This window comes from Macaca thibetana, chromosome 19 (genome assembly GCF_024542745.1).
Source record: "Macaca thibetana thibetana isolate TM-01 chromosome 19, ASM2454274v1, whole genome shotgun sequence".
NCBI classification, from domain to species: Eukaryota; Metazoa; Chordata; class Mammalia; order Primates; family Cercopithecidae; genus Macaca; species Macaca thibetana.
This window is the reverse complement of record NC_065596.1, coordinates 10,515,674-10,529,872: the sequence shown is the minus strand read 5'-3', so window position 1 is coordinate 10,529,872 and position 14,199 is coordinate 10,515,674. Positions and strand designations below refer to the sequence as shown.

At 55.4% G+C, this 14,199-nt stretch overlaps 1 protein-coding gene across 2 annotated transcripts in view; it reads right to left on the bottom strand.

Moving 5' to 3' along the window:
• The window catches only part of RFX1 (regulatory factor X1), a 47,002-nt gene that overhangs the window by 5,874 nt on the left and 26,929 nt on the right, over positions 1-14,199 (bottom strand). The window contains exons 7-12 of one of the 2 annotated variants that reach the window (XM_050769916.1): positions 13,856-13,951; positions 12,385-12,479; positions 6,444-6,828; positions 3,440-3,621; positions 2,250-2,369; positions 2,040-2,155 (exon numbers count right to left, since the gene is read on the bottom strand). In XM_050769916.1, the coding sequence (XP_050625873.1) occupies positions 2,040-2,155; positions 2,250-2,369; positions 3,440-3,621; positions 6,444-6,828; positions 12,385-12,479; positions 13,856-13,951 (994 nt within the window). Of the gene's footprint in view, positions 1-2,039; positions 2,156-2,249; positions 2,370-3,439; positions 3,622-6,443; positions 6,829-12,384; positions 12,480-13,158; positions 13,359-13,855; positions 13,952-14,199 lie in introns of those variants that run through there. The other variant, XM_050769917.1, reaches the window with a different exon arrangement.

Below are 14,199 nucleotides of genomic sequence, written 5' to 3'. Positions count from 1 at the left end.
TCGGTGGGGGCGAGCGCCTGGCCTGGGCCCAGGATGGGGAGGACTTGAGGGTCCACACTCCTCTGGCAAAGAGGACAGTAGGGTCTTGTGCCAGCCCCGCCTGTCTGCTGAGTGGCAGCACTGCACCAGCCCTCAGGACGTGGGCCTCTGAGTCCCGGCTGCAACGCAGCACCCACCTGGCAAGGGAATGGGTAGGCCCCCAGGGCACAGTCAGGACCACAGGACGCTGCCCTGAGCCTGAGCACCCCAGGTTGGGGCTAGCCATGGACAGTCGCCCTGGGGATGCCCCTCGACTCTGCCAGAAGTATTGTTCCCCACCCTCCTCTATGTCCCCAGGCACGGACGGGACAAATGGGATGTCCTGGCCTCCACGGCAGGTGAGGAAATGAGCGCCCACGTGCTCAGGATCGAGGATGTGTGGCTGGACTATGGGTTCCAAGGGTTTGCTTGTTTACTTAGCATCCTTTGGCCCTGGTTTCATGGATTGTTGTTTACTTTGTCTTTTTTTTTTTTTTTTTTTTAAGAGATGGGGTCCTGCTATGTTGCCCAGGCTGGTCTCCAACTCCTGGACTCAAGCAATTCCTCCCACCTCGGCCTCCCAAAGTACTGGGGTTATATATGTGAGCCACCACATCCGGCCTGTTTTATTTTCCTGAGACAGAGTCTCACTCACTCTGTTGCCCAGGCTGGAGTACAATGGTGCAATCTTGGCTCATTGCAACCTCCGCCTCCCAGGTTCAAGCAATTCCGCTTCAGCCTCCTGAGTAGTTGGGATTACAGGCACCTGCTACCACGCCGGGCTAATTTTGGTATTTTTAGTAGAGATGGGGATTCACCATGTTGACTAGGCTGGTCTTGAACTCTTGACCTCAAGCATTTCCTCTAGCCTCAGTCTCCCAAAGTGCTGGGATTACAGACATGAACCACTGCACCCGGCCTTTTTTTAAAGTTTACTTTTAGAAACACTGGGTACATGCCTGCCTTCTTGGCGAGTGAGTGGTCCTAGCCCTGTGGACACCATGGCTGTGGGATGGCTGGACAGGAAAGCGAGTGGGCCTCACAGGACTCACGAGGTAAGAGGACCTGCCGTCATATCTCCAACAAGTAACTGTGTCCAACTGGGTGGGATTTGAAATCTCATATAGGCTGGGCATGGTGGCTCACACCTGTAAACCCAGAACTTTGGGAGGCCAAGGCGGGAGGATCACTTCAGGTCAGGAGTTCAAGACCAGCCTGGCCAATAAGGTGAAACCCCATCTCTACTAAAAATACTAAAATTAGCCAGGCATGGTGGCTCATGCCTGTAGTTCCAGCGACTCAGGAGGCTGAGGCAGGAGAATCACTTGAACCCAGAAGGCGGAGGTGGCAGTGAGCCAGGATGGTGTCACTGCACTCCAGCCTGGGCGACAGAGAATCTGTCTCAAAAAAATCAATAAACAAACACAAAAATAAAGAAAACCTCATGTAGCATAAAGGGGATTCACTGGGGAGCTCAGAACCCCAGAGAAATACTTTGCATTGAAAGAAATGAGAGTCGCCGGGCGCGGTGGCTCAAGCCTGTAATCCCAGCACTTTGGGAGGCCGAGACGGGCGGATCACGAGGTCAGGAGATCGAGACCATCCTGGCTAACACAGTGAAACCCCGTCTCTACTAAAAAATACAAAAAAACTAGCCGGGCGAGGTGGCGGGCGCCTGTAGTCCCAGCTACTTGGGAGGCTGAGGCAGGAGAATGGCGTGAACCCAGGAGGCGGAGCTTGCAGTGAGCTGAGATCGCGCCACTGTACTTCAGCCTGAGCGACAGAGCGAGACTCCGTCTCAAAAAAAAAAAAAAGAGAATCTACCTTGAAGGAGGATTCTGGGGACAGAACTGTCACTGTGGACAGAGACTGTGATGTCTCCCCAACCCCCTGCTGGTCCTCAAGCATCTCCACCAAGCCCTCCCCGGCTCAGAGGCTGCCTGCCGCCATTCGGCTTTGGGAACCATCTGTACGGGGCTGGGGGGCGGTGGCTGGGGAAGCACAGGCCAGGGAGCTCTCACCCAGAAACTGCTGGTACTGCTGCACCTGGGCGCTGATGTCCGACAGCCCCGTGCTCGGCTGCTGCCCCACCGCCACACCGTTGGTCATGCCTTCCATCTTCTGGATGGGCTTGAGCCTGGAGTAGAATGGGCAGGCGGGCTGGCTGCTGGGGGCCGGCCCGTATGCCCTTCCCGGCCTGCCCTGCCCCGGGCCCGGTCCTGCTCTCCTACCTCTGCTTCTGCGAGAAGGGCTGGCCCCGCATGGCCATGTGCTGCTGGTCCTCCATCAGTCGCAACAGGGGTGAGCTGGCCTTGATGCGCAGGCCGTAGTAGTGGTACTTGGAGTTGCCCCTGGGAGGGAGGTGGAAGGGAAGGGCTGGGCTGGGGGTCTGCCGGCTGGCCAGCCATGGAGCGCCTCACAGCACACCCATCTCCTCTCTATTAGGGGAACAGATGGAGAGACGCCTGCCCTGCAGAGCCGGGGGTGCTGCACTGAGGAGGCACAGGGGCTGGGGGTGTTGGGAGAGATCCAGTACTTTGCCCAAGATTATACATAAATGAATGGCTGAATGGCTGAATGAGATGATGCTGAAGCTGGGAACGGGAACCGAGACGTGAGCGGGGGTGAGCCACGGGGGTTGCAAAGGAGAGGAAGAGAGGGATGGGTTCGTGGGATGGCTTCTTGTTCCTTCCCACATGAATTCACTGACTCACAGGCCCTGATGAAGCACTGACTAGGTGCAACCCCGCATCATCAAGGTACAAGCATTGCAGACGGACCAGAACAACTGAAATAAGTCACGTAAAAGGCACGTGTGGGCTGGGCATGGTGGCTCATGCCTATAATCCTAGCACTTTGGGAGGCCAAGATCACGTGAGGACAGGAGTTCAAGACCAGCCTGGCCAACATAGCAAAACTCTGTCTCTACTAAAAATATTTTTTAAAAATTAGCTGGGCATGGTGGCGCATGCTTGTAATCCCAAGCTACTCAAGAAGCTGAGGCATGAGAATGGCTTGAACCTGTGAGGTGGAGGTTGCAGTGAGTCGAGATTCAGCCACTGCACTCCAGCCTGGGCCACAGAGTGAGACTCTGTCTCCAAAAGAAAAAAAAAAAAAGGCACGTGTGAAGGTGCTCAATGCTAAAGAGAAAAATAAAGCAGGGTTTGGGGTGTCGGGCGGGGGAGAGGGAGGAGGCTGCAGTTTTAGTTGAGGTAGTCAGGGGACGTGTGAGTAAGGAGGGGTGAGAAACACATGAGGTGGAAGGCACCGCCAGTGCAAAGGCCTGGGGTGGGAGTGAGCCTCGTGGAGGCCGGCGGGGCTGGGCTGGACTGGACTGCCCGAGATGACTTGGAATTGGGGGTGGGCCTTGGCGTGCCCGCCAATTCCCCAGGGGCTGCTGGGAGTAGATGGATGGCCCTACCTGGTACCCAGACGGCGGGTTCGCAGGCCCATGAAGACGGAGCGGATGAGCTTGCCGAAGGAGGCGGCGTTGACGGGCTCCAGCTTCTGCTCCTGGCAGTGCAGCAGGTAGTGGCAGTAGAGGGTACTCCGTGGCAGACTCACGCCCTCAGCCGTCTCATAGTTGTCCAGGAGCCACTGGACCTGGGGCCGGAGGCAGATGGGAGAGCACCAGTCAGAGGCGTTTCCGTCACCTCTGAGTGCTGGGGCTGAGTGCCCATATCGACTTCCAGCTGGGATCCTGACAGCCACGCCCACCATAAGTTAGCACATCCTACTGCCATCCTTCCCAGGAACTACGTCCCACAGAACTCTCTAGAACTGCACTGTCCAATACAGTTGCCGTGTACAGCTAAATACATTAAGGGCTGGACACGGCTCACCCCTTTAGTTCTAGCACTTTGGGGGGCTAAGGTGGGAGGATCACTTGAGCCCAGCCTGGGCAACATAGGGAGACCCTGTCTCTACCAACGAATTTTTTTAAAAATAAGCTAGTGTTGGCCGGGCGCGGTGGCTCAAGCCTGTAATCCCAGCACTTTGGGAGGCCGAGACGGGCGGATCGCGAGGTCAGGAGATCGAGACCATCCTGGCTAACACGGTGAAACCCCGTCTCTACTAAAAAAATACAAAAAACTAGCTGGGCGAGGTGGCAGGCGCCCGTAGTCCCAGCTGCTCGGGAGGCTGAGGCAGGAGAATGGTGTAAACCCGGGAGGCGGAGCTTGCAGTGAGCTGAGATCTGGCCACCGCACTCCAGCCTGGGCGACAGAGGGAGACTCCGTTTCAAAAAAAAAAAAAAATTAGCTAGTGTTGTGGTGCACGCCTGCAGTACCAGGTATTTGGGAGGCTGAGGCAAAAGGATCCCTTCAGCTCAGAAATTCAAGGCTGCAGTAGGCTGTGGTCGAGCCAGTGTACTCCAGCCTGGATAGCAGTGAGACCTTGTCTCAAAAAAAAAAAAAAAAAAATTAGCAGGGCCCAGTGGCTCACGCCTGTAATCCCAGCATTTTGGGAGGCCAAGGCAGGTGGGTGGGTCATGAGATCAGGAGATTGAGGCCAGCCTGGTCAATATTGTGAAACCCCGTCTCTACTAAAAATACAAAAATTAGCTGGGAGTGGTGGTGTGCGCCTGTAGTCCCAGCTGCTTGGGAGGCTGAGACAGGAGAATCGTTTGAACCCGGGAGGCAGAGGTTGCAGTGAGCCAATATCGTACCACTGCACTCCAGCCTGTGCGACAGGCAAGATTCCTTCTTAAAAAAAAAAAAATTTGTATTAATTTATGTAGAGTGAAAAAGATCAAATTTCCAAGCTAGGAGTGGTGGCTCACACCTATAATCCCAGCACTTTGGGAGGCCGAGGCGGGCGGATCACCTGAAGTCAGAAGTTAGAGACCAGCCTGGCCAACATGGTGAAACCCTGTCTCTACTAAAAACACAAAAATTAGCCAGGTGTGGTGGTGAGCACCTGTCATCCCAGCTACTCAAGAGGTTGAGGCACAAAAATTGCTTGAACTTGGGAGGTGGGAAGGTTATAGTGAACTGAGATTGCACCACTGCACTCCAATCTGTATGACGAGAGCAAAACTCCATCTTCAAAAAAGAAAAAAAAAGACTAGACTAGAAGCCAGGATACATCATGACCATGAGGGACCACTAGGACCACCCGCGCTGACCCACCCCACAGTCACACAATTGTTGAAGGGCCCGGTTGGGGTTGGAATCCAGGGCTGCCCCACGGACTTCACACAGCCTCTTCTAGGCACAGGGAGGTTCCAGCAGCAGCCTTCCCAATGGTGGAAAAGAACCCTGTTCAGGAAGCTCCCCATGGCAGTGCTGGCTTCTCTCTGCCCTCATTATCTATTCTCTATCATCAATTTTAATCAGAATAGATGGCTGGGAGGATCGCCTGAGGCCAGGATTTCGAGACCAGCCTAGGCAACAGAGTGAGATCCTGTCTCTACAAAAAAAAATTTTAAAAATCGGCCAGGCGTGGTGGCTCACATCTATAATCCCAGCACTTTGGGAGGCCAAGGAGGGTGGATCACGAGGTCAAGAGATCGAGAACATCCTGGCCAACATGGTGAAACCCCGTCTCTACTAAAAATACAAAAATTAGCTGAGCAGAGTGGCGCGCCTGTAGTCCCAGCTACTTGGGAGGCTGGGGCAGGAGAATCGCTTGAACCCAGGAGGTGGAGGTTGCAGTGAGCTGAGATTGCGCCATCGCACTTCAGCCTGGCAACAGAGCGAGACTCCGTCTTAAACAAACAAAAAAATTAGCCAGACATGGTGGTGCACGCCCATAGTCCCAGCTACTTGCGAGGATCACTTGAGCCTGGGAGTTTGAGGCTGCAGTGAGCTACGATTACACCACTGTGCTTCAGCCTGGACGACAGAGCAAAACCCTGTCTCAAAAAAAAAAGAATAGACAGCACTTTTTTTTTTTTTTTGAAACAGAATCTCGCTGTCTCCCAGGCTTGAGTGCAGTGGCGCAGTCTCTGCTCAATGCAACCTCCACCTCCCAAGTTCAAGCAATTCTCGTGCCTCACCCTCCCAAGTAGCTGGGATTACAGGTGCATACTACCATGCCCGGCTAATTTTTGTATTTTTAGTAGAGATGGAGTTTCACCATATCGGTTGGGCTGGTTTTGAACTCCTGACCTCAGGTGATCCACCCATTTTGGTCTCCCAAAGTCCTGGGATTACAGGTGTAAGCCACAGCACCCAGCCAACAATAGACACTTCTGTAGTATTGTTTTAAGAAGTTCATGCCTATCAACTGAGGCCCAGAGAGGCTGAGTAATTTATCTGAGGCCACACAGCATTCAATCCCAGGACATCTGCATATGTGCTCTTCACTGGGGGCCACACAGGCTCCTGCTAACGGTGGTTGGTAACCACTGTCATGGACTGGGCTTCTAGTGCCCACCACCCACCACCACCTGCCTCCTCTGGGGCCCAGGCTGGGGCACTTACCGTGGCTGGCGAGGCACGGGTGGTGTGGGAGTAAGACTGGCTGGCACTGCCCAGCATGTAGCCACCTTGGATCACGTAGGTGCCTGCTCCGCTGCCGCCGCCTCCGGTGCTGCCACTGCCACCCCCGCCACCGCCTCCGCCGCCGCCGCCGCCACCACCACTGCCACCACCTCCGCTGCTGTTGCTGGCCCCAGCCCCAGTGCTGGTGGAGCTGGCGACGACCTGGCTGCCGGACACATACATGGGCATGGAGCCACTGCTGGCCACTGCCTGGGAGGTGGCAGGGGTGCTGACCTGGGCGGCCGTGCCCGCGGCCTCGTAGTAGCTGGTGCTTGCCGTCTGCGTGTACAGCGGCGTCTCAGGGTAGGGGTAGGTGCTGGAACGGCTAGGAAAGAGGTAAAGCCGGGGTAGAGTCAGGGGGATGAGAAATGGGGGGCCAAGGTGCATGACTAGGCAGGAAGGGGGGTACCAGGAGGGGACTGGGGAAGCAGCAGCCCCCCTGCAGCAAGGAGCAGATCCTAGCATTCACCTACAATGGACTGGGTACCATCCTGAGTGCCTGATGGGCAGTATTTCATGTAATCATCAAAGCAGCCAGTCCTCTGGCATTGGAGTCACTTTCCCCACTACGGAAATTAGGAAATCAAAATAGAAGGGTAAGGGAACTCAGCCGGGCATGGTGGCTCCTGCCTGTAATCCCACCACTTTGGAAAGCAGAGGCAGGAGGATCGTTGAAGGCCAGGAGTTCAAGACTAGCCTGGGCCACATAGTGAAAACCCATTTCTACAAAAAATATAAAGATTAGCCAGGCGTGGTGGTGCACACCTGCAATCCCAGCTACTTGGGAGGCTGAGGCAGGAGGATCCCTTGAGGCCAGGAGTTCAAGGCTATAGTGAGCTATAACCATACTACCACTGCACCAAAGCCTGGGTGACAGTGAGACCCTGGCTTTTAATTTTTGTTATCTTATTTATTTATTTACTTATTGAGACAGAGTCTCTCTCTGTCACCGAGGCTAGAGTGCAGTGGCACAATCTTGGCTCACTGCAACCTCCACCTCCTGGGTTCAAGTTATCCTCCCGCCTCGGCCTACCCAGGAGCTGGGAATACAGGGGCACACCACCACACCGGGTTAATTTTTGGTTTTTTTTTTAAGTAAATTCGGGGTTTCACCATGTTGCCCAGGCTGGTCTCGAACTCCTGACCTCAAGTGATAAGCCCGCCTCAGTCTCCCACAGTGCTGGAATTACAGGCATGAGCCACATGCCTGTAACCACACCTGGCTGACCCTGTCTTTTTAATTAAAAAAAAAAAAAAAAAAAAAAAAAAAAAACTTAAGGGTTAGGGAACTTGCAATGCTACACATTTCATTAAAAAAATAAATTTGGCAAGTGCTTTGAGTGCCTACTGTGTGCTAGGCACTGTTTTACACACTTTGGACACAGCAATGGACAAGAATGAAAAGCCCCGGCCCCTGGAGGAGTTGACGGTCTAGTTGGGGAGACAGGCAAGAAGCCATGTGCAAAGGTAAATGAGAGATCATAACAGAAGGTGATCAGCCAGTGAGTGAAGCAGGAAGGGGGTGGGGCTAAAGAAGGCGACGCTGTGATTGGAGGAGACCATCAGGAAAGCAGATATGTTTCCCCTGAGCCAAGCTACCTATCCCAGGATGGGAAATCCTCTCTCCTTCAGATATCCCGTGATGGGATGGGCACCGGTGACACAGGCTTGAGGCTGCAAATCGTCACAAGCATAAAAACCACCAGGGGTTCAACCTCAAGGGGCTGTTAAATAAAAGATGATGGGGCCGGGCGCGGTGGCTCAAGCCTGTAATCCCAGCACTTTGGAAGGCCGAGACGGGCGGATCACGAGGTCAGGAGATCCAGACCATCCTGGCTAGCACGGTGAAACCCCATCTCTACTAAAAAATACAAAAAACTAGCCGGGCGAGGTGGCGGGCGCCTGTAGTCCCAGCTACTCGGGAGGCTGAGGCAGGAGAATGGCATAAACCTGGGAGGCGGAGCTTGCAGTGAGCTGAGATCCGGCCACTGCACTCCAGCCTGGGCGACAGAGCGAGACTCCGTCTCAAAAAAAAAAAAAAAAAAAAAAAAAAAAAAAAGATGATGGAATCCTACGCAGGGGTGAAAGAGAAGGAGGCAGGGCTCGTCGTCCCCGGAAAGAACAAGCTCCAGAGCCTACCACAGGGCAGATAAGAGGCAGAGAAGGGTGGGGACCGTGTGACCGAACAACAGGAAAGAATGCGTTGCATGTGGTATGCATGTCTGTCATCTGTGAGCGTGGAGGGCTCCATCGAGGGGGACAGGCGAGGGGCACCTCTCACCATCTCACTAAATATCATTGGACGTAGTTTTGATCTTTGAACTCTTTCAAAGTACTAGTGATGAAAAACATAGCATTAGGCCAGGTGCAGTGGCTCACACCTGTAATCCCAGCACTTTGGGAGGACGAGGCGGGTGGATCACTTGAGGTCAGGAGTTTGAGACCAGCCTGGCCAACATGGTGAAACCATCTCTACTAAAAATACAAAAATTAGCCAGGCATGGTGGCAGGCACCTGTAGTCCCAGCTACTCAGGAGGCTGAGGCAGGAGGATCACTTGAACCCAGGAGGCGGAGGGTGTAGTGAGCTGAGATTATACCACTGCATTCCAGCCTGGGTGACAGAGTGAAACTCCACCTCAAAAAAAAAAAAAAAAAAAAAAAAAAAAAAAATAGGGGCGGGTAGGCACAGTGGCTCATACCTGTAATCCCAGCACTTTGGGAGGCCAAGGTGGGTGGATCACCTGAGGTCAGGAGTTCGAGACCAGCCTAGACAACATAATGAAATCCTGTCTTTACTAAAAATACAAAAAAGCCAGGTGTGGTGGTGGGCGTCTGTAATCCCAGCTACTCAGGAGGCTGAGGCAGGAGAATCGCTTGAACCCTGAAGGCAGAGGTTGCAGTGAGCCAAGATTGCACCATTGCACTCCAGCTGTGCAACAAGAGGGAAACTCCATCTCAAAAAAAAAAAAAAAAAAAAAATTAAACATCCAGAAAGACAGCGTGGTCAGTCAAGAGGTAGCCTGACTCAAACTCTGAAGGTGGCAGGGGAGGGAGCCATGCAGGCCCGAGTGGTTGTGGGTGAACAAAGAGAGGGAGTTGACAGTGGAAGGAGATATGGAAGCATGGTCTTTGTCAGATACCAGGTCCAGCTCTCGATCTTTCTGTCCTGCCCTATGTCTACCACACAAAATGACACCAAGAGCACATGACCTGAGCAAGTGCCCCCACTTCTCCAAGGCGGGGGCCACAGCCTGCTCACTCCTGGGCACCCAGCATGCAACGTGTGCTGCAAAAATGTTGCTTCAGTAGATGGTTGCTGAATGACTGAATAAATGAATGCATGCGGCTCTGGATGTCCCCCAGAACAGGACCAGGGATGGAGGCCCAGAGGCTGTGGCTTTGGTCTGGGTGGGGATAGGGCTGGCAAAGGGTTGGGAACTCGCAGTAATTCACTCAGAAAGAGAGACAGAAGGAGTGGGCAGTTGACAGCAGGAGTGGCCCCCAACAACTTCTTGTAGCAGAAAAATCTGATAACAACGATGAACTAGGTACAATCACACACACTACGATCACTGAGTGAGGGATTCAGACAGGCAAAGGAGAGACAGCAGAGATGCTACCAGGGATGGAGCAGGAACCCTCGGAAACCAGGCTCCTCTTTGCAATGCCCCGTCTGGCCCCTGCCAGCTTGGCTCAACCGCACAGTGAAAAGATTAGCAGCACTGGAAAGAAACGGATGGAACTGTGAGGTAGCTGGACGCCAGGGACCAAGCCTTACAATTCAGGTGCCTGGACCAGGCCCCTTGGGGTCGGTCACAGCATCATGACTCTAGGACTAAGTCAATCCATGAGCTAACCAATCCCAGCGTTGTCCCCAGAAGAACATGTGGCAGGGACGAATAAAATCACACAAATGCAAAGAAAACCAAGTGAAACCTCTAGAAACTAAACCAACGGTAACTCTAGTACTGCAGCAATTTCTGTGGAGATGGGAGAGGCAAGGTGGCATGGAGGACCCCCAGTGAGGAGCCAGAGCTGGGACTGAAGCGGGGCCAGGATGTGGCACCTGCCTGACATGGCTCATACACAGGAATGTTAGTGCTGCACCCAGGGAGGGGAAGAAGCCCCCTACGCATCACTGGGTGGGGACTGATGACATCGTGGCTGCTACATCTGTACAGGGGTTATTACACAGCAGCTAAGAGGGTGACCAGGATCCACGAGGACACGTGGGAGAAGAGCCAGGAAAGAAATAAGGTATGGATGGAATGTCCTGCCTCTATTTCTGACCAAAAAAAGCGGGTAGAGGCTGGGCACAGTGGCTCATGCCTATAATCCCAGCACTTTGGGAGGCCAAGAGGGGAGGATCACTTGAGTCCAAGAGTTCGAGGAGATGAGCCTGGGCAACATGGCAAAACCCTATCTCTCTAAAAATAAAAAATTTAGCTGAGCATGGTCGTGCACACCTGTAGTCCCAGCTACTAGGGAGGCTGAGGTAAGAGGACTGCTTGAGCCCGTGAGCTGCAGTGAGCCCTGATCGTACCACTTCTCTCTGACCTGGGTGACAGAGTGAGACCCTGTCTCAAAAAAAAGAGAAAAAAAGAGACCACTGTGGTGGCTCATGCCTGTTATCCCAGCACTTTGGGAGGTGAGGCGGGTGGATCACGAGGTCAGGAATTCAAGACCAGCCTGACCATCATGGTAAAACCCCATCTCTACTAACAATACAAAAATTAGCTGGGTGTGATGGTGTGTGCCTGTAATCCCAGCTACTTGGGAGGCTGAGGCACGAGAATCGCTTGAACCCAGGAGGCAGAGGTTGCAGTGAGCTGAGATCATGCCACTGCACTCCAGCCTGGCGACAGAGTAAGACTCCGTCTCAAAAAAAAAAAAAAAAAAAAAGGGCCGGGCGCGGTGGCTCAAGCCTGTAATCCCAGCACTTTGGGAGGCCGAGACGGGCGGATCACGAGGTCAGGAGATCGAGACCATCCTGGCTAACACGGTGAAACCCCGTCTCTACTAAAAAATACAAAAAACTAGCCGGGCGAGGTGGCGGGCGCCTGTAGTCCCAGCTACTCGGGAGGCTGAGGCAGGAGAATGGCGTAAACCCGGGAGGCGGAGCTTGCAGTGAGCTGAGATCCGGCCACTGCACCCCAGCCTGGGCGACAGAGCAAGACTCTGTCTCAAAAAAAGAAAAAAAAGAAAAAGGAAAAAAATGGGTAGAGGGCTAGAGTTTCTGTTCTTAGAATATCTCTGGAAGGAAACAAAGAAACGGGTCACAGCATCCCCTATGGGACAGGGTTGAGAGTCAAATTACTTTTTTTTTTGAGATGGAGTCTTGCTCTGTCGCCCAGGCTGGAGTTGCAGTGGCACGATCTCGGGTCACTGCAACCTCTGCCTCCTGGGTTCAATCAATTCTTCTGCCTCAGCCTACTGAGTAGCTTGAGTTACAGGTGCCTGCTACCACGCCTGGCTAACTTTTGTATTTTTAGTAGAGACAGGGTTAAATCATGTTGGCCAGGCTAGTCTTGAACTCCTGACCTCAAGTGATCCACCCACTTAGGCCTCCCAAAGTGTTGGGATTACAGATGTGAGCTACCGCGCCTGGCCATTTTTTTTTTGGTTAAAAACCAGGCTCATTTGACTCCCAAGCCCCAAGCTACGCCAGGGTGCCTTTTCCAACCTTCGAGGGTCCCTCTGCTTCGCCACTTTTTGTGACTGTGGCGGCCCCTGGGGAGTGCCCACCTGTGTGTCTGTCACCTGAGGCCTTGAAGGCCAGATGGCCTGCTGGGGGCTGGGACTGGGGCCTGGTGTCCTGGGAGCCTGGGGAGGGTCCAGGGCAGACCCGACTCCCTCACCCACCCCTCTCCCTTCACTTACATGGCACTGGCCGTATAGCTGGCATCGCCGCCCTCCACATACTGCACCTGGCTGGAGTACACGTGTGGGACGGGCACCTGCTGGAGCTGCTGCACCTGGGGCAGAGGAAGGGCACGTGGAGGGTCAGGCGTGGGCCAGCTCCTACAGTTCTGCCTCTAAAGGGCTGGTGTCCACCCAGGCTATCCCTGACGCACAGCTCCCGGACCCCAAGCGTGGCTTCCGGACTCTCAACAAACCTCCCTGGAGGAGGCCAGGGCTGGGGATCAGATCAGGAAAAGCTGTGTCAGGAGGAGAAGCCGGGACTCTCGGCTTCGACTGGGGACAGCAAGGATGGGGCCTGATGGGCAGTGGAGGGGACCCGAGACAGGGTCCTGCAGTGGGCGTGAAGGTTGGACCCCAGGCACAGGGGCAAGACTATCGCTGGAGCCAGAGCGTGGAGCCACAGAAAGGGCCTCAGGGGCGGGGCCTGGAAACAGGGCACAGGATGTGAGGGGCGGAGCCTGGGGCCCCGGTTGGTGGGACAGAACCTGGAATCACTGACAGGGCCTTAGGGGCGGGGCCTGAGTCCCCCAACCTCCATCCCCCCACCCTTGTCTGCAGGGGCGGAGCTGGGACCTGGACTGGGCTTGGGTGGGGAGTCAGAGGCGGGTCCCCAGACCGACCCGTCGGGCGGAGGTGGGGTCTACAGGGCTTGCGGGGCCTGGTGGGCGGCCCAGACCGGGCGCCCCCGCCCCCGCCCGCCCGCTGCCCCCCGCCCGTGCGTCCGCCACCTACTTTGAGGGCCGTGGCGGCCGTGCCGAACACTAGCACCTGGGGGATTCTCTGGATCCTGACCCTCTGGTCGGGGCTGGCTCGGGCCGGGAGCCGGGGCAGTGGCTCGAAGACCACTTTCTGCTGCGGCAGGAGCAGGTGTGGGGGCAGCACGCCCACCAGCTCCACCCACTGCTCGGCGCCCGGCTCGTAATGGGGCGGCGGCGGCTCGGGGCTGCCTAGCTGCGGGGCCTCGCCGCTGCACGCGGGCGGCCGGGGCGGCGGCTCCGGCGGCGGCGTGGGCCGGGGATCTCGCTGCTCTGCCTTCCTAGCGGGAAACTGACTGCCTGAGCTCTGGAGGACAAACAGAGACACTGGGGGGTCAACGGGGGCGGCCGCGGGTGGGGCTCCAGGCCTCCACCCACCGGGTTGCTGAGCGCGCACGCAGCCACCCGAGGGAAGATCCCCGCCGCCCGGGGTCTCGAAGAGGGGTTAGAACTGACCCAGGGCCACGCAAGAAAGAAGCGGGATTTGAATCCAGATCTCTCTTAGCAAAACCTGGACCCTGAGCTGCCAGGGGGCCAGGAAAGAGGAAGGATCTAGGGCAGGGTCTGCAGCTCACTGAGGCGTTTCCCTCCCTGCGGCCTCAGGGGCCTGCACTCCCCAGCCCCAGCCCGGGACCAGCCCCTTTGCCCCTGGGGTAGGAGGGGGAGACACACACCTCTTGAGCCACGTGGACTGGCTGGAGGCCCTGCACGGTCAGCGGCTGCACCGGGCCGGCTTTGGGAGCTTGTGGAGTGGCCTGGACCACAGACCTCTGGGAGGGGAAAGGCAACGTTAAGATGACCATGGCAACGATGGCCGTCAACCCACCCAGCCCCTGCACGGGCGACCTTCTGTAAAGCTCACAGCAGGCCGTAAGCAAGAGGCTGCCGTTTTCCAGCCAAGCAAGGAGGGTGCTGGATCCATTACTAATGGGTACCTACTCACAGGGGCAAAGTGAGGCTCCCAGGAAGCGGCAGGGCTGAGTTGAACCTGGGACTAACTGCGGGGTCTCTGCTCTCC